The 27,511-nt window shown below is 41.9% G+C and overlaps 1 protein-coding gene across 1 annotated transcript; it reads left to right on the plus strand.

Annotated features, from left to right (window-relative positions):
- Positions 1–10,963: 10,963 nt before the first annotated feature.
- On the plus strand, positions 10,964–25,520 carry RNF34 (ring finger protein 34). Its single transcript, XM_065417654.1, has 6 exons — positions 10,964–11,044; positions 17,413–17,622; positions 21,858–22,244; positions 22,529–22,594; positions 22,862–23,063; positions 24,376–25,520. Exons 1-6 carry the CDS (start codon positions 11,039–11,041, stop codon positions 24,561–24,563), a joined length of 1,059 nt encoding a protein of 352 aa, XP_065273726.1. The 5' UTR covers positions 10,964–11,038; the 3' UTR covers positions 24,564–25,520.
- The last annotated feature ends 1,991 nt before the right edge of the window (positions 25,521–27,511 follow it).

Below are 27,511 nucleotides of genomic sequence, written 5' to 3' on the forward strand. Positions count from 1 at the left end.
TCCCACACCTGCAACACGATGCAGTCCCACCAGTCTGTGCTTGTTTCCTGGGCCCAGAATCGGCGTTCCATGCCATGAACCTCCCCCAGTAACACCATGATTTGCACATTGCTGGGGCCTGTACTTTGTGAGAGGTCTATGTCCATGTCAATTTCCTCATCACTCTCGTCGCCGCGCTGCAATCGCCTCCTCGCCTGGTTTTGCTTTGGCATGTTCTGGCTCTGCATATACTCGAGGACAATGCACATGGTGTTCATAGTGCTCATAATTGCCGCGGTGATCTGAGCGGGCTCCATGATCCCAGTGCTATGGCATCTGGGCTGAAAAAAGGCGCGAAACTATTGTCTGACGGAGGGAGGGAGGGGCGAGTGACGACATGGCTTACAGGGAATTAAAATCAACAAAGGTGGGTGTGCATCAGGGAGAAACACAAACAACTGTCACACATAATGGCCCCCCAAAGATTGAACTCAAAACCCTGGGTTTAGCAGGCCGTTGATTTCACGGAGAGAGGGGGAAGCAAATGAATACAGAACAAATCTGGTCCATCTATCTTTTACATCTTAGGCTGGCAGCAGACGGTGCAGCATGACTGATAGCCATCGGCATCTTCTGGGTGCTTGGCAGAAGATGCTGTATTACGATTGCTAGCCATCATCGTCAAGACGGTTCAATAGGACTGCCGGCAGGACTGAGTCTCCAGGAGACAAAACATGTCTGCCCAGGTGCCTCTGACCGAACTCACTGAGGAATACGACGATGATGGATACCAGTCGTAATACACCATCTACTGCCAAAAGGCAAGGAGCTGCTGCTGTATAGCAATGCAGCCCCACGTCTGCCAGCACCCAGATAGCCGATGACGGCTACCAGTCATACTGCACCGTCTACTGCCAAAGGGCAGTTAGCTGCTGCTGTGTAGCAATGCAGAACCACGTCTGCCGGCACCCAGATGACATATGGTGACGGTGAGCTGAGCTGAGCGGGCTCCATGCTTGCCGTGGTATGTTGTCTGCACAGGTAACCCAGGTAAAAAGGCGCGAATCGATTGTCTGCCGTTGCTCTGATGGAGGGGGAGGGGCCTGACAACATGTATCTAGAACCCCCCGCGACACTGTTTTTGCATCATCGGGCATTGGGATCTCAACCCAGAATTCCAATGGGCGGCGGAGACTGCGGGAACTGTGGGATAGCTACCCACAGTGCAACGCTCCGGAAGTCGACGCTAGCCTCGGTACTGTGGACGCGGTCTGCCGACTTAATGCACTTAGAGCATTTTATGTGGGGACACACACAATCGACTGTATAAAACCGGCTTCTATAAATTCGACCTAATTTCGTAGTGTAGACATACCCTCAGTGGTTGTTTGGATATGCTGCTTTTGGTGGCATTGGCTCAGGAAATCAGAGAATCAATGGAACAGAGGTACTGTCATCAACCGAAAGAAGAGAATTTTGGAGAATTTCCAAACTTCCACCCGGATATGGAGTCAGAAAATCAACTCTAATGATACACCAGATAGGCATTAATTTCCACTCTGTGTTCTACAAAAATCAAATGGAGGAACATTAAGTGCAATTGTGGATGAGGATTGTACTCGTAGATCTTGGCGTCCAACTGCCAGCGTTAAATATTACCAGAATCTAAAAATTTATCAAAGATGAAACTGCTAGCTTTAAATAGGAAAAAGTTATAGGACACCCTGGGAAATGCCTAAGAATTATTTATATGCTCATTAAAGGAATCACCTTTTGTTTACTAGAATAAACGGTAAGAATTTAGTCAGCTGGTATTTAATGAAGCTTCAGTTAATAAGAAATTTCTAAGGTTCCTGGTGCATACCTTAAAAGAAGTAAAAGGCAGCGAAAATGTAGATCTTGCAGTCATCTTTGCCAGCATGAACTGTTAAATGAAATAAAAGGAAATACTATATTATGAATACTTAGGAGTCTTTAGGATTTATAAAGCAATCACCAAGACCCTATGAACTATCATTAATGCTAAATGGTTCTTGTTATCCAACTATGTGTCTTTCCAGATCCTCATTATTTTGTCTGTTCAACATACATCTAGTAATTTTCAGAAAGATGTGCACTGTACAAATTTAATTAACCTTTGGACATTGAAGTAACACCAGTGTGTCTATTTCTTTATCAAGTCTCTTGGAATAGGTTTTAAACCAACTTTTTCTTGTCATTTATAGATCATGGCACTTTTTTCAAGAGTGGATGTTAACCCCAGTGTCCTGGCGAAATTCCAATTTCATTAATTACATTTTGCTAATAATAATAATAATTCCTTGTTCAGTTAAATTGGGTAGCACAAGAGTTTTAAGCTGGGTACTCAAAAACTGAAGCACACAAAATCATTGGCCACTTTTGAAAATTTGGTTTTTAGCCTGTGGGCCAAATGTAGTTCTGGGCTTTCACGGACTTCAGTGGAGGTGCAGCCACATCCATTTACAGTGGTGCTGAATTTCCCCTCTGGAAAATGGAAATGTTTTACAAATAGGAATAAATCAGGGCACAACCTTGTTCCCATTGAAATCTTTGGCAAAACGTCCAGCAGCTTCACTGGGAGCAATATTGGGCCCTTAAACCTCACAAGGATGGTGGGAGTTTTAATTAATGTTGTAAAATGCCATATCGTTGTGTGGTATCATTATTTATTTATGATTCAAAGAAATACAGGTCTGAGCTGTTTTATATAGTGTCCTTTACTTAACATACTCACATTTTCCCTCAAATCTTTAACCTTGGAAGCTGAAGAACTATCACAAAGTCTCTGTTCTTTGAAGTTGTTTCTTTTCAAGTCATCTTTGCAGGGAGTATCTTCAGTGCTGAATGCTGGTAGAAAAAATGTATTTCTTGATAGTTTTCATTTTTTTATTTGGTTTCCTATGCTTGGCATCCTAAGCACCTTAATATAATTTTAAAAGGCTTTTGAATGAACAAAAATAGCAGCAGTGAGCCTCATCTTCCAGTCTAGGCAGCATGATACAGTAATCTTGTTAGCTCTTACAGTGCAGGAGAGCAGGAAATAGAAACCCTCAGCGGAAATGCTCTCTAGAGGGAGCAACTCCACTAAGAACATAAAAGTTAAAAATAAGATCTGAGTCTGAAGAGCAATTCTGCATTTGATGTACAGTTGATAAAATAATTAAATGGGCAAAGGGCTCTTAACTTGAATAATTATCCATTTGCTTTTCAGTTTATAAAGGGGATTGATTCATGAGTTACCTTAATTAACAGTTTTAATTATCTTTTCTTCCACAAAAAATACGTCATACCAAACATGCACAGACCTTCATTTCACTATTTTGTTCCAATTAGAGCTCCAAATATCAGCAAGATCTAGTCCCAGTTTTGAAGAGCTGCCTCTTAATTTTCTCAGCTATAGCATATGCCATCCTGGGACATCTGCTGAGATCCTATAATGCAAAGAGAGCATCATACAAATAATTCCTTCAAATAGACCTTGGACATCATGTAGATTTTTCAAGATTCAAGGACAGGCAACCTTTCCTGAAACAGCCGTTCTGTTCTACAATGAATAACTATGGGGTACTAAAGCTTGACGCATTATGCACTCTTCTGTAGATGATCAGAGTATCGTATCAAAGAGAACGCCTCTCTCGTGTTTCTTTCTCTCCCTCTAACTGACCTAAGTTATATCTAATGTGTCCATTAATGTGATATTTAGGTAGTATCTGTTACATGGCAATTGAAATCAATTTAGACCCTCAAACTTACAGTCCTTGTATATATTTGTCTCAGTGCTGGGGATGGAATATTCTCAATAAAAGGCCCTTGGCTGTGAAACTAAGGTCCAGATCCTCAAATCCTAACATCAGTGGGTGTTAGATGCCTAAATACCTTTGAGGATCTGGGCCTAACTCCGTTTCACTCCCCCCTGCCCCCCCCTGCTCCCTGCCCCCTTACCGCGCAGCACAGAGCACTGGTGGCTGGCGGTGTTACAGCCGCGCTGCCCAGAGCACTGGGTCAGGCCGCGGCTCTACAACTCTGCTGTCTGGCTGCCCAGAGCATTGCGCCAGCGGCGCGGCGCGCTAAGGCTACGGAGGTGGGGGGCTAGCCTCCCCAGCCAGGAGCTCAGGGGCTGGGCAGGAGGGTCCCGCGGGCCGGATGTGGCCCGTGGGCCGTAGTTTGCCCACCTCTGGTGTAGACACTTCCTAAATTGACGGAAAGGGTTTTTCCATTGACGTACTTAATCTACCTCACCAAGAGGCGGTAAAATTCTTCTGTTGATCTACCTGTGTCTCCACCAGCGGCTAGGTTGACTTAACTGTGGTGCTCAGGCTATGACATTTTTCACAGCTCTGAGCAATGTAGCTAGGATGATGTAATTTTTAAGTGTAGCCCAGGCCTTACTAGTTTAGAGAAAGCCTTAGGCCTTGGCTACACTGGCGCTGTACAGCGCTGCAACTTGCTGCACTCAGGGGTGTGAAAACGCCCCCCCCCGAGCGCAGCGAGTGCAGCGCTGTAAAGCGCCAGTGTAATCAGAGGCTGCAGCGCTGCACGCTTGCTCGCAGTGCTGCAAGCTATTCCCCTCGGAGAGGTGGAGTACTTACAGCGCTGGGAAGTCCTGAGTGTAGCCAAGGCCTTAGTGAGCATTAAGAGAGGACTTTTCAGTTGTGTTAAACCAACTCAATTGAGATTACACAATTAAAAAACACCCCCGTTAAGACTGAGCCAGAGAGGTTAAGTAACTTGCTCAAGGTCACAAAGTAAGCACATGTCATAGTTGGCATTTCAATTCAGGAATTGCTGACTCCTAATCCAATGCTTAATTCACTGGATTATGTATCGGTGATTTAAAAACCTGCTCAAAAGGTAATTTAAGAATACCTGGTTTGTAGCATAAAGTTCTGAACACCAAGGGTATGTCTACACTGCAGTATAAGCCCAGGATTTGAACTCAGGCTCAAGCCTTCCATCTTCACATAAATTGTGCTAATCGAGGGCTCGGACCCAGGGTCTCAAGATCTCATGAGGGTGGAGGGTCCAAACCTGAGTCAAGCCAGGACCCAAGGTTCAAGCCCTATTGCTTTGCAGTGTAGATGCAGCCCCACCAAAAGGATCCCACAGACTGACTTTCTTTGTCCTCTGGACAGTCAAGTTTGATGGACAGTCAAGTGTTCCCACACTGCACCAGGAACAAAGGGTTAGAGCAGCCAGATTTTGGGAGCGGTCTGGGATATGGACAGTTGGACTTGGGCCTGCATAATGCAGGAGCCCCAGATTGGGACCCAGAGTTCAACAATTCCTAACCTGGGGTTATAAATGAGCGTAGATGCTCACGCCCTTGGTTAACAAACCCAGGGTCTGATAACTCAAGTTCTACTAACCCTGGGCTTACCTTGCAGTGTAGCCATATCCCAACAGCCAGGTCCTGTGCATGGGAAGTAGTATATGAACTGCAATTCCCAGCTAAAGACCTACAAGAATTTCCATTCAAGGTTCAAGTATCAGAGGGATAGCCGTGTTAGTCTGCATCCACAAAAACAACGAGGAGTCCGGTGGCACCTTAAAAACTAACAGATTTATTTGGGCATAAACTTTCATGGGTAAAAAACCCACTTCTTCAGATGCGCCATTCAAGGTTCAGTAAATTTGCAGAAGGAAACCAAAAATTAAGTGATTCCCATCAGTAATCTGTTCTCAGGATTGCTGTCTGGAATTGTGCAAAACCTCTGAGGATTAAGAGGTTGTCACATGTCATTGTTACTTCCTAGATCCTGGCAGAGGTAAATAAAACATTTAAATCTTTTAATGTCGCTTCGGCAAAGCCAGAGGGCCCAGTGAGGGCAAGTCTCTTATTAATAGAAACTTGGCATACATCACTTTTCAACTGTATAATGGCTCCCAGGTGGAGCTCAAGTCTCCTGCATAAAAATAATCTATACAAATGCAATTTAGGTATCTTACTACATGAAAAGTAATACCAAATGATGTATTACAATTCTAATCTGTTCATCAAAATCACTTCACATTAGGGTTAGAATGGCAATTAAATAGTTGTCACCAGGGCCTCGAATTTTCTGAGTCACTTTAGGCTCAAATACACGACATTCAAATACACAACACTCAACATTTTGTATTAAGTCCACATCTAAAGCTCCATTGCTAAGGGCAGAATTCCAGGAGCTCTGGCTTTTGCTAGTAAGAATCTATGGGTCAGATTCTGATCTCAGGCCAGTGTAAATCAAGAGTAGTTCCCATTACTTCAGTGGTGTAACTGAGATCAGAATTAGGTTTAGCATTTTAGCATAATACTATTTATTCATTTGAAATATTAATGAATAACCTCATCTTTTAGGGATCAGTTTTCTCTGATTAGATTTTGCTTGAGTTTGGTGGAAGGAAAGTCTTTTAAAAAAATTAAAATGACACCAATATTAATTAAAATGGGCTTAAGCAATTTCTTAAGTGAAAAGGTGATTGTTAGTTGTCAGATGGAAAAAATGGGAGAAAAGACTGCTGGGTTTTACTCCTGGCTCTGTCACTGGCTTGCTACTTAGCCGTAGGTGGGTCAGTTAATTTCTCTGCTTCGGTTTACTCACTGAAATAATATATATACCTAGCTCCCAGGCTAAAGTACGTAAGCATTGGATGTGTCCCAGATAAGTGTCCTATACTGAAAAGTAATTTTTCACACCACATCCATATACTGTCCATGCTGATTTGGTCTATGTGTGTAGAGATGGGCAAAAATTTTTAATAGGCTTTTAAAATGTTACACAACAATTAAAAGGTATTCCAAAGCCATTGAACAAGGGGCTCCTAATTCCTTTCTCTTGGGCGTGGACTGCTTTTTTCAGGGAACAGTTACTACTCTTCTGATTCGCAGAAATTCTTGCACCATAGATCTTCAAGGTTTAGTCCTATTGTGCACTTATCAAAAGTAGTCATGGTTAGTAAAGTAAAAGTCACTACTAGGAACATTCAATTAGAGTTCTTTATTTCTTTCCAGACACTATCACTGATCTCTGAAGCTGCTGACCTCACAGCCTCTTTGCTCACTCTGATGCTATAACCTTCTGTGTGCAGTGACCCTATGGTTCCTGGAGCAGTGCAGATTAAACAGATAACATGAATAACTGGAGTCAATAAAAACAGTTTCAAATAACCTTTCAGACAGGCAGATGGGGAGAGGACAGCAGAGAGCAAAAAAATGAATTCACAGCAAAAGCAAATAGTCACGCCTGGCAAGAATTCAGCACACCAGCAGAATAAATTAAACATCTCAGAATAAAGGGAGTATGGAAAAGCACCATCAATCAGCAATGCACATGCCATTATTTGTTCCTGCATTACACCCATTAGGCTTTTTAAACAAAATTCTGCTTTTGGAGTGTGTTAACCAGCTGTGCAAGATATTTACAGCAAAATTTGACATTATGCAACATACAAAAAGCCCTGGGTATGTTCACTGAAAGCTTGCTGAGGAGCATAAATCTTTCCAATGAGCCTGGGCCCAGTTTGGAGTGAAAATGTTGATCGGTTTCTGGGTTTGCATCAATATCATATGAGACCTGTGGTCTTGATGCCAAAGCAGGTGAAACTGTAATTCTGATGTGAGTTTCACATTGAGATTTTGGGCTAATTCTTGAGTGAGATCTGAATGTTCAATGTCCAGTCTGCTCTGTACAAATATGAAAGATCCCATAACACTTTGTAGCAGAGTAGGGGTTTGCCTGGGTGTTCTTGGCCAAAATTTCACTTCCTGTTGCGCTTGGTTATCCCTTTATGGCAGGAATTTCCTTCCTTACCTTGTGTGCCATGCTCTCCTTTAAAACACGCACTTTTTGGTTCAGGGCAAATTCCCATTAAAAACTGAAAGATTGGGCTCCATGTGTCCAGATTCAACAGATGATTTTATGTATTCAAAGCACAAGGTAGGAAAGATTATTTAGCAGTAGGAATCTAGGAGTTAGTTGAAACTGGATGCCAAATAGTAAACCTTCTTTTCTGCTACTTAAAGATTATGACCAGAGAGCTTGGTGGAACAGTGAATGCCTTGGCCTTTTGCCCTTAAGAGTTTTGGTTTCTAATTCTGTTTGGGTAATAAAACTACCTTAACATTATCTCTGGACTAGAACTGTCAGTGAGTGGGGTTGTAAATCAGAACTGAGGTGCTTGTCATACCCATATGGGGAAATTCTGATAGGCCTTGCCTGCACTCTGCCTTCAGGGTAGGACATACAGCTTCATTGTCTCTCAGATGAGCCTCTGAGCCTTCACACCATGAGTTCTGCCCAGCAAGTCCAAATGATATAGACTTCTGGTCAGATTTGTATACTCTTCAGGGACTCAAGCACCTCAGCAAGTATATGCAGTGACACCCAGCAACCTTTTCAAAACATAGGTAGAGTAGTCAACTGGAACACAGCATCCCGGGTCCTTAGGTTAGCATACAGAATAAAGGTTACAACATAGGCCATTTAGCCAAGCCAGTGCCATCAGCCAGCCAAGCTGCTATGAACTCCATTTCAGGCTCTGTCTCCTGTGTCAGTTCAAGGTGAACTACTCTGAGTTCACATACCACCTGCTGGAAATTCCAGCTGTTAAGTGTTGATTGTTCAGTCCTGAAGTGTTGATTGTTGATTGTTCCACTGTCTCCTGCTCTGCCCCAAGAGCACACACAACCCTTTTTGCCCCCATTAAGTAGCCATACAAAGCACAGTAACAAGGAATGTGTAGAATTCATAAACATATTAAAAAATCCCACTTCAGCATAGGGGGCACCTTAATTCTCCAGAAGATTATAAATGTTCCTCCTTAGATGATGCATTGCTGTTGACGCACTTTCACTTTCTCTTTGTGACAGATGAGACCTCTGAGCTTGTCTGAACAGGTAATATCCTACCATTCTTTCATCAATATCCTTTTGTGGAAGCATTCTTTACTTGCCAAAATGTGTTTAAACACTAGATTGATTGTATTATGAAAATTTAAATAACTAGGGATTCTTGATTACATCCCAGTTGGCTTCAGAGAGCTGTTTGCATTCCTGCATTTATGAAAGAGAATTTGAATGCATGCCTTTTATTAACTGTTTTTCTTATGACCCTCTATTCCCTTTATATTAACTCAAGATGAAAAAGTCACACTTTGTTACAGCATAGCTAGGATACTGAGGATGGTTTTACCTGTCCTCCTGCCTCTCTTACTAACTCCAGATGTTGATATTCTCTTGTATTCACTTCCCTGTTTTTTTTTTACTCTCTCTTTAATCACTTTGCATTTTGCTGCATACCTGTTCCAAAATAAAAAAAACAATTGATTATGTCTCAACAGAGCCAAAAACATGCAGAGAACACTGCATTATTTTATGCATTCGCTGCAAATAAAACAATGTTGTAGTGGAGAATTTGTTGTTCAAAGGTCAGAAGAATAAATTATAGTTGCACAGCAATTATACTCTGTCCCCTTCAGTTTATGTAATATTCTGTATTTCTGTATCAGCTGTTAACTTTATGCTTTACTGTATATGTGCATTTGCTGTGAAAACATTTGTTGTGGAGTTCCAGATTTCTGAGCATATTAATTCTTAATCAATATGTTCCATTAACATGGGATGAGGGGGTTGTATAGAATTTTCCTTGCTACAGTAGAGTCAAGCTTAGGTGTCAAGGGGCACCTTAGAAATACTATAGGTAGATAGATGAAAGGCAGATTAGGTCAAGATGGAGCATGATATGCTGTGATCCATTGCCTCTATAGGTCATTTGTTAAAAGTGGTGCATGGCATGTTGTGATCTCCTGTTTTCATGAAGGTTGTTCTCATCAGGATGGAGCAGGGATATCACTTCTCTGGAGGCTGCTCACAGACTTATAACTCTTTATAATCTATCCTGGGGGGAAAATATCGTATATCAGGATTATAAATGGGCCTGGTTGGTCCATGTCCATTATACAGATGAGGACAGGCATAATATTCAAGATATTGGGATCAAGAGGAGGTTGATAAAGGTCCTTTGCAGAGATGGTGCCAGGCTTGGCATCTGGAGCAGGGATAAGGTTGGTTCTGGTCCATTACTGAGATCGGGCCAGACATGACTTCTGGGGCATTGGAAGTGGGTGAAGTTGGTTCTGGTCAATTACAAAGATGGATCCAGGCCTGAAGTCTAGGGCATTGGGAGTGGGGGAAGAGGTTCCACTCTGTTACAGAGATGGGGCAGGCATGGCATTGAGAGGTTGTTTCCAGTCTTTTATAGAGACAGGTCCAGGTGTGGTGTCTGGGGCATTGTGAGGTCCGTTATAGAGTGGGGGGCAGGCGTGGTGTCTGGGCTGGCAGGGGAGGTCAGTTCTGGTCTTACAGAGATGGGGCCAGGCATGGCATCTAGGGTGACAGGCATGGTTGATTCTGGTCCATTATCGAGATGGGGCAATGTGGGGGATTGGGAGGTTGATTCCGGTCTGTAATGGAGATGGGCTCAGGCGGAGTGCCCGGGGCATTGGGAAGTCGGTTCCGCTCTGTTAGAGAGATGGACCCACACGGGGTGTGCGGGGCGGTGGGAGATCGGTTCGGTTCGGGTCCGGTCTAGAGACGGGCCCAGGTGGGGTGTCCGGGGCGGTTCGGGTCCGGTCCGGTCCAGAGACGATCTCCCCCACTGATGCAGGTGCACTGTCCCGTCAGGTGCTGCAGCGATGGGGGTGCCCCCGAGGCTTGGCCCCTCAGCTGGGATCGCCCCTGAGCCGAGCCCCGCTCTGCCCCGCCCGGCCCAGCTCCTCCCTGGGGGAGGGGACTGTGGAGGCCCTAACATTCACTCACAACCCCCCATTGAATGGACTCGTTCCCCTCCCCATGGAATGGATGCGCCCGCTCCTCCGATTGGAGAGTCCGCTGGACATTATCACTCTCATTGGCTGAGGGGCGACCAATGGGGGTGGGAGGAGGCGGCCTGTCCCGCCCTCCGTGAGGCGGCGCTCTGGACGCCGCGCAGGGCGGGGCCCTGTGGGATGTGAAGGTGCTGGGCTCGCCGTCCCCCGTGGAGGAGGCGAGGCGGGAGCGGTCATGAAGGTGAGTGGGGGTCCCCGGGCCATTGGAAGCGCTGGGGGAACCGCCAGGGTTGTGTCCCCCTGGCGGGGAGTGGCGGGCTCCTGTGCCAGTGCCCAGCCCGCGGCCGCCGCTGCCCCCCGCCCTCCGTGGGCCCGCCTGGCGCTAGGCTAAGAAGCCCCCGTGACTTGGCAGCCCGTGAGCCAAGCCCACAGGGGCTCCCCCCCCCGGGGGGACTGGTAGTGGGGAGACTGCCCCGCCTCTCCCAGGGCCCGGCTGACCTGGCACCTCTGCTGCGACCACGTCCAGGCTCCCACTCGGGCCCACGCCGCTCTGCCGGGCTCGGGTCAGCGCTGCAAGCGCTCCGGATCCCGCCGCTGGGATCTTGCCAGTGAGGAGGGTCCGGGCCTGAGTCTTGGTGTGACTCGGGCTGGAGCCCGGTCATTTTGCAGTTTGGCTGCAGCTGAAGCAGCACACCCGGGGCAGAAGGTGTGTGTAGGGCTGAATGGACGCATTAGTAGGGCTGTGAGACCCAGTTCCAGCAGTTGTTGACAGTGCAGTGTGGCTGCTCAGGCATGTGCTTGGAAACAGTCCATGAGACCAGACACGAGTTGACAGTGCAGTATTGACATACCCTCAAGGGCTAGCTTGATCTGACCTCGTCACCTGCCGTACAGGACCTGGAGGAGAGGCAAGCAGCTCTGCCAGATACCATCCACTAGCTCAAGGGTTCTCAAACTGGGGGTCGGGACCCCTCAGGGGGTCACGAGGTTATTACATGGGGGGTTGTGAGCTGGCAACTTCCACCCCAACACTGCTTTGCCTCCAGCATTTATAATGGTGTTAAACACTCAGAAGCTTGCTATGTGAAAGGGGTCACCAGTACAAAAGTTTGAGAACCCTAGCAGGAGCTGTTCAGGGCTTACAGATTGTAAATGGACCTGCTTTTAATGATGAACTTGAGACCCTGTCTCGCTATAGGGCTCTTTAGTACTAGCTGCTTGCCTCCTGAATTTGGTGAATGTTCATAGATCTTGGGTTGCACCAGATCCTGGTGTCATGATCTGGCATATGCTCCAAGATTTAGTACAACTTCTTTATGGGTCAGAGCATTCACATGTATTTGTGCAAGGTAGATGTGGTGGTGGGCATTAGGGCACAGTATAGAATCTGCAGTTCATTACATTTGAACTGTAGGGGATTCTGGGGGGGGAAACTGAAAAAAAAAGTTGGGCTTGTCCTTTTTGGTATGTGTCTAATGGCTAAAGAAGCCTTGAAACAGTCTTTCAACCCCCCCTCCCTCATTTTTACACACACACACATTTAGAAATCCCAGAGATCCTCCAACTAGGGATGACCAGACTTAATATGTCTGGAAGTCTTGGGAATCTGTTTTGTGAAAGTGTAATGCCTTGAGTGCACAAAGGTGCTGAATCATTAGCAAAGGCTTCTATTATTCACAAAGTTAGCTATTGAAGTTATATTGATAACAAAAACACAAGTTTTAAATCAGGACTAATAATCCCTTCTCCTCACCTTGCTTTACTGTCACTTCTTGACTCTTATGATGTCATGTTTTATAAACTTCTAATTAGGACAGAACTTACATATAGAAAAAACAACCTGAAAACTGTCTTTAGGCCTCCTATATACATAATAATAATAATAATAATAAAAAAAAATAATAAAATGGAGCACAAGTCCTGTAAAGAAAAAAATTGGGCATGGAGGAGATAGTTAAGGGCTCTGGTTGAAAGGAGGATAAGGAGATGCTATCTAGTAAAGTTAGTAAGTTATTTTTGTATACATCTTACTTACTTTTGGCATGGTCTCATTCTTAAACAGGGTGGCCAAAACTTTCAGACATTCTCTACAGTATGTGTGGTTTAGTTACCTTTTCACAACATTGATTCTGTACAAAGAATCAGCTGTTGATTAGACGGGTTATGGAAAGACTTCATGCAATATATATTTTGGATTTTCAATTAAAAGTGGCCAAACAAGCATACAAAATAAAATCTAATCAACACTTCTTTTTTTTATCAGTGCTTATTTTAAAGTAATCCATGATTGGTACATAAGAGAAACAAAATATATTTTTCCTAAATATATACCCAGTATTGATAATGGTGTGTAGAGAGCTGCTACAGCCTATTGGATAGATAAACATAGAAAAACAGATGTTTAACTAGTTGGTAGCCTGATTGTTGCTACTCTTCATCATTGCCATCCTTATCTTTCCTTGGGCTGTTGCCACCCAATGAACCACCCATTTGTTCAACCAACCAAGTGCCCTCTCTGTTCTTCCTCATCTTCTCTTATGTATAGTTCATTCTTAAATATTGATTAAAAAACCAAAACTTTGATCAGTTTTATACCATATTTACAGAAACATGCAAGTAGTTCCTTATTAAAGGTAAGCAGTCAAGAGAAAATTCTATCTGCTTTTTTTAACCCAAGTTTTAAATACTGGTCAAATTAAATTTGATTTTTTGTTTGTTTACTCTTATTTGGTTAGGTCTTGCATGTAACTCAGCTTGGACATTAAAACTTACCAAGGCCTGTGGTGGATTCCCCATCACTGGAAATCTTAAAATCAAAATTGAAGGTTTTTCTAAGAGATGCTTTAAATTCAGGGGTTCCCAAATTATTGTTCATGCACTAAGTTAGTATTTGAGCTTGATTGTTCCATCCATTCATTTCTCTAAGAAGGTGGCACCTGAACCAGTAATGTTTAGGAGCTGCTGTATCTAGTTCAAACAGGAAATAATTGAAATAAATCCGGTGGCCTGTGTTATGCAGGAGGTCAGACTAGAATGGATGATCAGAACGTCCCTTCTGGCCTTATCTGCTGGGGGGTGAAGGAGGGGAGAACCTGCTCTGGGCCAGTTTCACTGAAGGTACAACCAGAACTAAATGAACAGTTTCACTATCATGTTGCTATGTGCTAACACAAACTGTAGTGTTCAAATTCTCTACAGGAGGATGTTTTATTTCTCCCTTCCTCCCCCAGTAATTTCATACATTTAAAAAAAAACAAAAACAAAAAACCACACCCTTCCTTCCATCCCCCTAATTATTTGGCTGTAACTACTTAACAGTGTCCTTTTAATTATGTTGATATAACAGTGTCTTGAACCATGGCTTTCATACATGTTGGAATTATTATTATTAATAGAAGATACTACTAGACATTAACTATAAATTCCTTCATTAGATCTTCAGGCCAAATGGTACTTATACAATTGCGCTAAACATGCCTAAAACCCTAAATAATAAGCAATATACTGCATTCAAATAGTAACAAAACATTTATAATCATTTGATCAAAATACTTACAGAAGAGCTAAGCCTGGGGGTGCTTAGCCCAGTGTTGGTTGGCTCTAACTTGGTGCAGCAAGTATTAGCAGTGATCAGCTCAAGAGTTTATCCTTTAACAAACAAGTGATGTCATTGCCAATTGCTAACTTTGGCCCAAACCTGATTTTTAGCTCACTTGGAGTTCAACATGCACAATCCTTTCTTCTGATAATTGGGGCATCTTCTTCCTTCGATCTGATTAGTTACCTTTCAGGTCCATTTTTCCAGTTAAGCTGGGCTGGCAGTTGTGGCTTTTAAATTTCAATTTGTTTAATGTTATCTTTGTCAGCGTCTCGCATGTCTATTACAGAAATAATTAAAAGTGCTTGTAACAAATGTTTTAGTCCTCGTAGATTAAAAAGTGTATATCTTGTGGGTTGCTTTTAAAAAAAAAAAAAAAAAAAAAAAATCTCAGCACAACTCATTCTTGTCTAGTAAAACTAGGATGGTCAGGGACAACTTGAAATTTGCACAGGAAAATGAGTATTGGTTAATCTACATTCTTTTTGGTATTAAATGTAGAAAATTGAGGTTTGGGTTAACAAGAACTTAAGTTCCTTAACTGTCAGTTTCTGAGGTGCTGACTGTATGTTGGTAGCTCTTTGAAGACTGGCTTAGCATGTGTAAACAAGCATGAATGTCTGATTACGTACCTCAGCGGGAACATTTGTCTGTTAATAATGTACACTAAAGGGATTTTTATATGGTAGTTAAATCATTACTGCCCAACACTTTGCTCAATTTAGAGGGGATTATTGCCATTCTCACTGCAAATATGTTTCTTGAAAATATACTGACAGTGACTGACTTAACCCACACAGGCATGAACATAAGGTTTTAATAGACACGTGATGGCTGCTTAGGGACAAAAAGATGGAGTTCTTAGATTAATGGATCTTGTTGCTAAAGGAAACACTGACGTAAGAATTTTAAGATGGGTTGAAAAATCCAGTGTTCTCAGGTATTCCTGTAGCAGGGTGAAAATCTTTAACTCCTTTTCAGAAGGGTGTGTGGGAAGCTTTAAATTATGGTAGTGTCCTGGGAGCACTCCACATGCAGGTCTTCTGTTATGTCTAGTGTAAATTCTGCACATGGTGTGCTTGCAAGATTGGGCTCAGTAGATTTATTGTCTATGAATATTTGGTTCTGGTGATGCCTATAATGTGCTAGGTGCAGTACAGCTGTAAAGGAACGCAAGGTCCTAGCCCTGACAATGTTTAGAACCTCAGTGACACATTTAACTAGAGATGTTGAAAACTTCCTATAGGAAAAGTGAAGGCACAAGGTTTGTGTGGGCTGGAGATGTACAGAATCACTATGAGAGGCATTTCTCATTGAATTTCAAGTTTATCTGAGTCTTTCTCATGGAAAGATTTAGATAAAATATCTTTAGTTTGTGACAGGATTTCTTATAGCTTCCCATGGGCTCTTATAAACTGTAATCTCAAAATTAGAGGAATGTTTCCTACCATATTGAAGGGTACAAAATTCCTGGGTTATATATATTTAATTCTGCATTCAATTACCACAAATATCAGAATGTTTTCAGTTAATTTTAGAATAAGTTTATAAATTCACTTTAAAATGAGTCTAGCTAGTGGCTAAAATGTGAGTTAGAAACCCTTCAGTCTCCAGATAAAATGCTCGTGCAGTTCCATGCATACCTAACTGATAAAGGCTCCTTCCCTGCACTAGCATTTAATCTTGAAATCACAAATACATGTATTCCATTTTCTTCCTCTTTAGCTGTAAGACATCTTCTCCCTTTTCAGTGTATTCCAGTGTGGTTTTGGTAAAGGCTTGAAAGACAAAATAGCTTTAAACATACCAATTTAAAATTCATTGCTTGGTGTTTTCCTTAAAGGTGCATAAATCCTTCAGTAACATCACTCTGTTTTCCTTCCAAGAAGGAAGGAACTGTGGTGCTGGCCTGATCGAGGAACACATTTTTCTTTTTTTCTTTGTGTAATCATTTTTGAGTCTAACTAAAAACTGTAATTGGACTTGCACAGTCTGTCTGTCTGAATCTTAAAAGTAGCTGCCTCCTATAAGTGTAGATTTTAAGTAGAATATGTATTACAGTGGATTGCCCTCCCCCTTACAAGAGACTCCAATATAAAATATTTCCAAGGATAACGAGTAATTCATACTTGAAATGTGTGTATTTCAAAAGTGAATGCTTTTTGGATGCTCCAGCTTGATTTTTAAAATTAAAACATGGTCAGTGTGTATTCAGAACTGTTTATAATAGCAATTTTACAGATGCCTAATACAAGTAAAACAATGTTGCACTTACTGAAAGGGCTTGGAAAAACTTACTTGCATACTTGCTGCTGCGAGAAGTTAGGCTATCACTTTCAACAGAATTTCAGTTGCCCCTTTAAGATAAGATTCTAACCCTTTGGCTGTAAATATATTTCAGACATGAACCAAATAGAAACTAATGTGGTTTTGTCACCTAGAGGCTACCGGGAGCTCCAGTGCCTCTGCTCTCAAATGCAGAAACCCCACGCGTCAGGTATTCTTGTCTGGGTGTAATCTGCTTCCACAAAATCACCTTTCTCCATTTCCAGCAGCAAATTCTTTGCTGAGCCTGTGCTGTTGGCTATGGCCTGACTTGCTGGTTTCTTTCTCTCATCCTTCGAGTGTTTCTGCTCACTAACTGCCAGTCTTCCTTGTGGGTTCCTGTGTCTTTGCTGACTGATCCTTAGTCTGTTTCTTTCACTGATCCACTCTCCTAAAACATTACCTTTTCAAGTTCTCTACCTTGCCTGCTTGTGCAACCCCCACCAAACTGCTCTCAAAAGAGGCCCTTTGCTTATTTTAACTGTTCAGACCCCAGTTGGGAAGCACAGGACTAAGACCATTCTAAGAGTTATTACTGTGTTAAGTTACTAGTACTCTGGGAATTCATACACAGCACTAGTGGGATGATGGTGTAACAGAATGAAGCATCTCTTCAATAACAAGTTATGCACGGGTAAGAATCTTAAAATGGAGTTAAGTTTCCTTTTTGCCTTTACTGTTTTCAGGCGGGAGCCACATCCATGTGGGCTTCCTGCTGTGGGTTGCTGAATGAAGTCATGGGTACCGGAGCTGTCCGTGGCCAACAGCCAGGATTTGGGGGAGGTACTGGCCCATTCAGATTTGCACCAAATACAGACTTCTCAGCATATCCATCTTCAGGAGCCAATATAGTCTGCAAAGCCTGTGGGCTTTCATTTTCAGTTTTTAGGAAAAAGGTGAGTATAATTTATTAAATAATGCTTTACTAACACTAACTAATCTGTAGACCTGTCAGGAGAGAAGTATTTCCCCCTTTTACAGATAGTAAAACTGAGGCACCAGGTGGAGGGGTTTTAATGATTTGTTCAAGGTCACAGAGGAAGTTGATGTCAGAAAGGATTAGTTTTCCTATATTGCTTGTTCAAAATAATAACCAAGGAAGTTGCTGAACAACTGAGTGATGGAGAGGCTGAGCAACAGAAAAGCCTCAAATTCACAATTAGTATTGTAGCATTTTCCTTAGAAACCAAGTGAACTTAATTGCAGTCTTAGCCCTGTGTCAGAGGAATAAGGTTGGTTAGGAAGTTGAAAACCTAACCAGTGCAGTAGCCTATCACTTCACTTACAGTCAAACAGGTGAGTCAACGAAAAATGTACCAGATAAAATTGATTGGAATTTTGTTTAAACTATGGATGTATTTCAAAACCCAACGCATAGATGACTGACTGTTCTATGTATTTATATAAAAATAATGTAATCTGTAAAATTAGAGTCAATTTGGCAGGCCAGCATTATCTTGACCACTCAGTGACCCAGTTCTCTGCAGCTAACTTAGAATAAACTGAAGCCCAGCTGTTTCTGATGTAAGAATCTCTATTAGATTTTCTGTACAACAGATCAATCTCTTGGCAGAGATTTCCCCATTTTTTAAAATCTACTGTACTCTGCATTCCTTTGGTGGCAATATGCCTGAGCAGTAGCTAAGGGTCCATAATGTCTCAATCTAAGCTTTCCTAGGGCTAATTTATTAAAATTCCAAAGAACGTGGGGAGAGATCGATCTAGGCTAATTATGGTGGTTGAGGTAGTTGTGTTAAGGGACTCATGTGACTCTTGGCTGTACCAATTCCCTCTGCCTGTATGCAAATAGATCTCTTGAATTAGGACCACTATTTACCTCAGGTTCTCTAAACTAAACAGGGTCTAGAACTTAAGCCCGATTCAGGGTCCTCTGAAATCACTGGGAGCCCTCCCATTAACTTTAATGGGATTCAGATCAGGCCTGTTGTGACTGGAGAATCAGGAATCTGAGGCTAATTGCTAGAGCTCCCACCATCCCTGTCCTCCAAGTTGTTAAATGCAGAACCATTTCACTCATGTCTGAAGTGACCATCAGAGTTGCCCTTAGACCAGAGGTGGGCAAACGACGTCCTGCCCGGCCCCTGAGCTCCCGGCCGGCCTCGGCTCCTCCCCTGCTGTCCCCCCTCCCCCGCAGCCTTAGCTCACCGTGCCAGCAGCACAGCGGCGTGGCTGGCTCTGGCCGGGCGGCGCGGCTGGGGGGCAGATTTAACAGTGAACACAGGGTGCCCTGGCATGGGGCCGGGCACTCGGGCAGCTCAGGACCGGCACACCTTCCGCGGGGGGGGAGGGGCTGCACGGCAGGCAGGCGGTGCGGGTGGCGGGAGCGCGGCTGGAGGACTCAGGAGGAGCACTGGGTGGCCGCACAGCTGGCTGGAGAGAAGCGGCACTTCGAAGGGGAAACCACCGCTTCTCTCCGGCTGCCCCTGCTCCTCCTGAGTCCTCCGCCCATGTTCGCAGGGCCACATTCCGAAAGGGGATGGGGGTGTGTGTGTCCCAGGGGGTGGTTAGGGGCAGGGGGTCCCGGGAGGGGGCGGTCAGGGGACAAGGAGCAGGGGGTGTTGGATGGGTCGGAGGTTCTGAGGGGGGCAGTCAGAAGGCGGGAAGTGGGAGGGGGCGGATAGGGGGCAGGCTGTTTGGGGAGGCACAGTCTTCCCTACCCAGCCCTCCATACTGTTTCGCAACCCCGATGTGGCCCTCGGGCCAAAAAGTTTGCCCACCCTTAGACCATCCCTTTTTTTTTTTTTTTCCTTGTTGGAAGAATTGTAATTCAGATTTATCAGCCTGAAGATTCAGGAAAAGTGAACTTTAACTTCTGCATCTTCTATTTGCTACTGTGGATGTGTCCCTTACAATTTATTCTCCTGTAGGGTTGACCTGTGATATCCGGAAAGAGATTTTTTTCTGTCTTTTTCCCTACAGATTTTTTCTTTGCTGTGGAGATATTATTTCCTATGGTGTCTAGTTTCTTGTTGTAGGAGAGATGAGTTTAGATGCCAACCTAAGACCTTAGCATGTCTCCAGGAAGGGTTGAGTATGTGACATTAACTTTTCTGTTTTCATATTAGAAATAGTAAATCTAAATCAAGAGCTTTTTAAAAAAGTTTGTGGTGTCTGTAGTTAGTTTTTTGTATACAGAGGTTATCCTACATGGCTTTGAGTGAAATGGATACATCGGTAGTGCTTTGTAGCTCAATTATAGTGTATAGTGTTTGGCTCTACTTAGAGTGTAGGGGACATAGGAGCCTAATTAGAAAATTACCTTGTCCTTTACAGTTCATATCTTTCCTTAAATATTCTTGTCACATTCTTGCTTGAGAGGCTTTTGAAGCTGGAAAAAAATACAGGGTATGTCTACATGGCAAAAACAAACCAATCCACAGCTGAGTCTCAAGAGCCCAGGTCTACACAGACTTAAGCTTGTGTTATGATGCTACAAATAGCCATGTAGCTGCTTGGGCTCTGGTGCGATGGGCTGGGAGGCTTCAGAGCCCACATTCCAGCCTGAGCCAAAATGTCTACACAAGGGATATAAGAGTTGTTGCTGTGGAGTCTTGTGGGGTTCTCTTCCCCCCCCCCCCCACCCCAGGTGAAATACCCATAGTGACATTCTTTTAACAGTGTTGCTTTTTGTTTGTTTGAGGGTCAAAATAAAAGCTTACATTTTATTTAGCCATTGAACTGTCTTTCCAAAACATCAGGGTCCTAGCCAATATCTTTTCAGAGGAGCTCTGTGGACATTTTATTTAGGAACTGCAACTTATACTTCTAGCCACTACTTCAGAGGAAGGCATAATTGTCTCCCATGACTTAATTTCCTAGTAGCACAGTGCAGAAAGTGGTATCTTCATGATTCCAGCTTAGAACCTGGTTAGTATCTTGAATCATCAGAACTGAGTCTTAGTAATTTTATCCCAGCTAATGAGGTTACACTCTTAATTTTAAATCTTAACTTAGTTCTTTGGGAATGGAAGGGGAACAATATGTCAAGGCTTCAGTAGTGTTTCTAATGGTGCTGGATGACTGTTACACTGCAGTCATTATACGTTGTCTTCTGTGACATTGCCCCTGTAGTCTCCACTGTCTAGTCAAGGGAAAATGTTTTAGAATATGTTGGCTAATGTTTTCAAAAACATCTCTTCTAGTCAAGATGAGGCCTGTGGAATGGTGTACACTGTCATGTCCTCACAGAAAGAGGATGCCTTGTATGCAGTCTCACAATCAGAATTTGCAGCAGCAGTATCATGAAGGACAAAGAGGTTTCCAACCACAGAGCAGCTATTCTCCAAATTGTTTGCTTTGTGACCCTGCCACTTTCTAGTATATGCAGCTGTTGTGGGAGTATACCTTGGATCTATAGTCTGGAAGTAAAAAGCTACCTTCAACAGCTGTCTGGTTCCTCTAACTTCAGATACATCAGTTGAAATCTATAAAGTAGAGGGGATGGATGGTCTGCATGGCTTTGCACAGTTAGTACTTGGGGAGGATGATTCTTTTGCTGAGAGTAGGAAAACATTTTAAAAGGACACTCACTTTATATCAAACTTGTCTGAAATTGCTCTTATTACTGTAAGAATTAATGGCTAAGATCACTAAACCTGAAAGATAAGATTTTTTTTTTTTTTTTTAACATGGCACATTTGCCAGCACCTTGTGTATAATCATACTTTCTCCTCTGTAGTCAGATTTCCCTTATGTGTGTGAGAGAGAAAAACACTAAAAATTTCCCCAGAAAATAGAAACAGACTTGGTGGCAGGTATAGTGCTTGAAATTACTTGCAACTCACTTCGAAATTGACTAGATTTCAAGTGGGTGTCCTTTTGAGTTAACTACAACTTAAATACACACTAAGTGTTGCCTTTTTAAAATTGATTAAATGTCTTGATGAATGTACTAGCCCTACAAATGCTCTGGAGAATACCTGCAAAACTGTTTGATAGGCCAGTTTCATAGACATCTCAGAAAACATATACTAAGATTGTCAGCTGAAAGCATAAGAATAGCAGTGGGTGATGGAGGGGTGTGTGTGAAGGAAATAGCAAATAGATTTATTTTCTACTCCTGTGAATATCTGACATACAGTTTAATGGCTTTTTTTGTCTTCCTGTTTAGCATGTGTGTTGTGACTGCAAGAAGGATTTTTGCTCAGTTTGTTCAGTCTTACAAGAAAATCTCAGAAGATGTTCTACTTGTCACTTGTTACAAGAGACCGCATTTCAGCGGCCTCAGTTAATGCGATTGAAAGTCAAGGATCTGCGTCAGTATCTGATTCTTAGAAACATACCAACAGATACTTGTCGAGAAAAAGAAGACTTGGTGGATCTTGTACTCTGCCATCATGGATTAGGTTCTGAGGATACAGACACTAGTAGCTTGCATTCTTCAAGGTCACAGACTTCTAGTTTTTTTACACATCCATTTTCTCTGTCTGTATCAGTGTCGTCCTCTCAAGAACTTACAAATAGAAGAGGAAGCACAGAAAATGGAACACCTGTACAGGTACAGTACCAGTAGTTGTGGTCTTACAATGAACTTATAAAAATGCTGTCTGCTACACTTTTTTTTTTTTTTTAAATATACCAGTGGGCGGATATAGGGTCTTTTACATCCTGCGCTTGAAAATGGAAGAACATGGGTAATTGGGACAAGACTGATCACTTAAAACTGTAATGGCTAACTTTAGCATAAGCTTTCCAATTTGTGTCATCTGTGACCTGTTTAAAGCATTTTCCTTACTGTACCAGAGGGGGTGGTTGTTATGATCTGATTCATTGTATATGCAGGGACAAAGTGGAATGCCTTCTTCAAATAATGAAGAAGAAGAAGAAGAAGAAAACGCAGAAGAGCAGGTGAGACATATGAACCACCTAAAGAATAAACTAGACCTATTTGGCATCTGACATAAAAAACCATATAGAGCCTTCACGCTGTTAATTTAGTTTGAGTGAACTAGGGTGTGGTGCTGCATGTTAACATCAATATTTGAAAATATTGTAAAAAAAAAAAAAAAATTGGTAAATTCTTTAAACTATAGCAGGGATTAGCTAAAATTAGAACAGTGTAACTTTTTTGGTGACTTAAAGTTAAAAGCATAAGAAATAATTGGTGTGTTTCAGACCCCTAGCATGTCCAGAAAGCGAGCAAGAGCATCATTGTCTGATATTTCAAATCTGGAAGATATTGAAGGGTTGAGTGTTCGACAGCTGAAGGAAATACTTGCTCGAAATTTTGTCAACTATTCAGGATGTTGCGAAAAATGGGAACTTGTGGAGAAAGTGAGCAGGCTGTACAGAGAGTGTGAGGAAAATCACAAGACACGTAAGTGTTTAGTTCTTTTTTTTTCTTAAAACGTACTCTTGTTCTCTAGTGATTGGCTTTGACAATGGGTATTGTGAGTGCTTTTGTCAGCTGCAACAACTGGAAAGCTATTTGCTGTACTAGCTGTGTCCAGAATAGCTGAAGCTGTACTAGATCTGGCATGTGAGTTGCACTGTTGATCAGTATGTGGCATTGGTTCCTAAGATTGTGCTGTTCTGGTGACTTTTGCTGAAGCTAAATAAACTTGATCACTCTCACTTCAGCTTTCCTCAGAGTAGTTAAATTGGTAACAACTATTGAAAACCAACCCATTAGAGAAAATGAAATAGTTTACACCCCCATGCCTTTCACTGGGGTTTCACAAAGTGTTAGTGGGATTTTTTTTTTTTTTTTGGGCATAGAAAAAAAATCTTTCAGAAGAGAACTGTTACTTTTTGGTGATGTTACTACTTTTCAGTGATAAAAGTTACACTGGCAAAAATCCCTCTGCCCGGGGACCAGTCTCTCTATGGAGTAGCTGTGACGCCATTGCTGGGACAAGTGATGGTTTTCTTATCAAGTTTCTGGTGTTTTTCCTAAAATTAGCATTTTAACAAATATGGCTGCACTATGTTCCTAAACTAAGCGCAACTGAGTTAAATTGTCACAATTCTGCCACTCACAGTTACAGCATCATTTTGGGACAGTTAAATGTAAACTTCAAGATTTTTTTTTCCTGTTTAACATCTTACAGAATGTGAAAGATTAATACCCAGATCTACTTTCCATCATACAACATGGCTGCCCTTTAATTCTACATAGTTACTAAGTGTCATTTGGCTATAAGATTCATAAGTCTTCTGTCCTATAGCAATTTTTGTAAGGTTGTATTTGGCCCTGTTAATAATATTGCATAAATATCTGTAGTGATCAAAGTCCTTTACAAAGAGGGAGGTAAGTATTGTTATCCATGTTTGACAAATGATGAAACTAATAGGGCCCAGAGGTGGGATGACAGTGGTGTGGCAGAGCTGGAATGATACCTGTATTTGAATCCTAGTCCAGTACTCTCTTCACTGGACTGTGACATCAGAGGTATTTGATCCTAAATATAGGACAACCATACTCTGCATCAGTTGGCTTAATCTTACTCAGTTTATAATGGTTGTAAACTAAAGCTTTATTTTACCAGTAGCTTTACTGTAAATGCAGATGAAAATTAAGTGATGGTGAAATGAGTTGGCTTAGTTTCCTACATGTCTGGGATAGAATTTAGCTGCTTTTGCCATGGCCTGAATCTCTCTAAATCTTAACCCTGTCTGTTGCTTTGCAGAGGGAGAGAAGATGCAACTGACTGAGAACGATGATAATCTGTGTAGGATCTGCATGGATGCAGTAATTGACTGTGTTCTTCTGGAATGTGGTCACATGGTCACTTGCACAAAGTGCGGCAAAAGAATGAGTGAGTGTCCCATCTGTAGACAGTATGTTGTACGAGCAGTGCATGTATTTAAATCTTAAGACCAAAAATATGTTTTATATCCACCCCAAGTTCCTGTATTTCTGGGGGCAGGACTGATGAAGCTTATGACAAACATTAGTTTCAATATGAATCAAACATTTTGAACAGCAGGCTACAGCAGCATTTGAAACACTTTCCTCTGACGTAATTAAAATTGCAGTTTGGCAACATGATGTGTACTGCAGGAGCTGCCTGAGTTACCTTATAAAGCCACGAACTGTTTAAGTCCAACTGTTTACAGCAGATCTAGCATCACTTATTGCTCTCTTCTGAACACCACCACCTTAATCATAAATTTGCTGAAGGGTCCAGTATAGTCAACGGAAAACTGCTTTACCATGACCACCTTATTGGATGATTATAATCTGGTTCATTAGGAGCAATGCATAAGCACCAATCAAACTTTAATATATTAAACATTACTCTTAATAGAATGTAACTGTTCTGACAATATTGCTACAAGATTGTTAAAACAGTCAATAAAACAAGATTGTAGAAAGCACTGCCATTACACAAGTGTTTCTGTGCAGGTACAGCTAATCTATTTTCATGCTTATTGCTTCATTCAGAATGTCTGTCTCATTACATATATATTGTATACTGTCCTTTCACATTCTTTATCAAAGTGAATTGCATATTCCTACATAGCTCTGTTTAATGGCAGCCAAATGCTAATTACTCAATGTTGAGTTTAAAAATAAAATGTAGTTAGAGGGAACAGGTGTTAACTTCAGTGGTCCCAAATTCATTCAAACCTATAATCTATATTTTGCAAAGACTGTATTCCACATACTAGGAACTTAATGTGAATACAGATAAATTATAGTGAAACTAGTACATGCTAACTTTTGGGGGTTACAGTATTACAAACCTTAACCCATTAGCTTTTCTGGGGTGGGTATGGGTTGAGTGTAAGGAAGGAAAAACCGGATTAAGAAGAATTGTAGTATAGTGTTTTGAATCAAGACTAGGGTAGTGAACAAAATTGCCAATTACCTCTCTGGTGACCCCTGTGAAATAGGTTATTCAGTCCAGTTCCTAGATAGTATCAAACCACCATCAGGGGCAATAATTGTTCCTTTAGAATTCAAAAATTTCCCTTTAAGGGTCCCCCAGCTCAGTGAAAGTAGGTTTTGAGGGAAATAATGGAGTGTAGTAGGAAGCCAGTATTGCCCATGACCTTTGCTGTAATCTGTTCTAGGGCTAGATACTTAACAGTATAACCACTTTCTTTCTTTAGGGTGAGATCTAATGGCAGTTATTGAAATGTCTTTAACGTTATCCAGTGACAACTTTAATCTGAGTTGAATTTTACTGGGCAAATGGTGTTGCACAAAAACTAATATTGCCATATTGTATAGTGGGTTTTATATACACGTGGGTATCTTTCAACTTTCTGTACAACCCACTATTCAATTCCCAGTCTTCACCTAGTTTGAGAAGGTTGGCTTTTTTTTTTTTGGCAACTGGAGAAATTAGTACATTAAAAATGCTCTTGGTTTTCTGTACAGGAGATTGTTGGAGGTATACTGCCTCCCGCACCTACTTGGGCCTAGAATGTGGTCTAGAGCCAGGACTTACAGGGGGATTTCTGTATTGTTTTGATAAAAGTACAAGATGCTGAAGTGAGGGAGTAAGTACAGGAAAGACTCTTAAGCTAGATTCACAGCTTTTAGGGATGGTGTGTGGGGTATGTGAGAGAGAAGCTAGCTTTAGCACTGCTACTCTATCTTAACTACTTTAACAGAAACAGAGCGTTGAGTTGTATTTTTTTTAAATTAGACTCAAGTGCTGCAATTCAATCACAGTACTCCATCATAGAGGTGGTAAGAGTTGGAAATGGAAGACAACCTATGTGCCTAGCTTACCGTATTCTACTTGGTTCCAGGGTTGTTTTTGGCTGGTTATTTTAAAGAATTTTTATTGCACAACCCCCTATCATTCTTAAAGAAAACTACTCCAAGACTTTATGCACAAGCTGGATATTGGCTAAACTAGCAAATTTGTCAATACTTTTAAAAGTAACAGGAACTATCAAAACAGCTGCTGATGTCTGGTACAATTCAAAATAAAATATGCAGTTTACAGAGCATCTTTAACAGACATTATTGCCTATTTCAGAAGGGAGCAAAACTCTGGCTTTATTTTTTTTAGAACTTTCTAAAGTTACTGACTTCTTAAAGTTCTTGTTCAGTTGGTAAGTTAATGTAGGGGAATGTAGCATATGCATTACTTCCATTCTGAACAATGGCTGAGAATTTAATAAAGGTTTGTAACTGATCTGGGGTCAGTCTTATGTCTTGTTGTTTTTTTAACTATTTGCTATCCCCCTTATACTGACTTAGTCAAAGCATAGAATTCCTTGTTTTTAATAAATCCCCTGTGGGGGTTAGAATGGCCAGACTGCATGCTTTTGAACAGCTGTATAAAGGAATCTCATGCACCCCCTAGATTTAGCCAGGTGTGCACAACCCTCACCTGTAACACACTCACACTTTTACTCAAGCACTCACTACACAGCTCACCTTGAACTGGACTCTTTAGTGATGTAACAAGATTGAGCACAGTATTGATATACTTGAGTACTACCTTGTGAATGAGTATGCTTACATACACAAGGAACAAGAAGCCACCCCTATAAGAGTAATAAGCTTCAATGCTATCCTGATGTAGCCAACCCCCTTCTAAAATCACTTCCCTGCATTATCTGAAGTCTTTTGTTGAAAGAGTGGTGTTGCCTCAAGCCTATCTTGCATCCTATTGTTGTTCACAAGTAGTACAGAGTGAAGGCAGCTACTTAAAATATATAACAAATGAAAGAAAGGGGAAGTTGACAGTAATGAATATAAATCACACAGCTAGGAAATTGTAGAAAATTGATAAGGAATTTAAGGATGTTGGCCCTAAGTTTCTTGCTGTGGCCCATTGGTTTCCTTAAGTATATTAA

This window comes from Emys orbicularis, chromosome 16, assembly GCF_028017835.1.
Source record: "Emys orbicularis isolate rEmyOrb1 chromosome 16, rEmyOrb1.hap1, whole genome shotgun sequence".
Taxonomy (NCBI): domain Eukaryota; kingdom Metazoa; phylum Chordata; order Testudines; family Emydidae; genus Emys; species Emys orbicularis.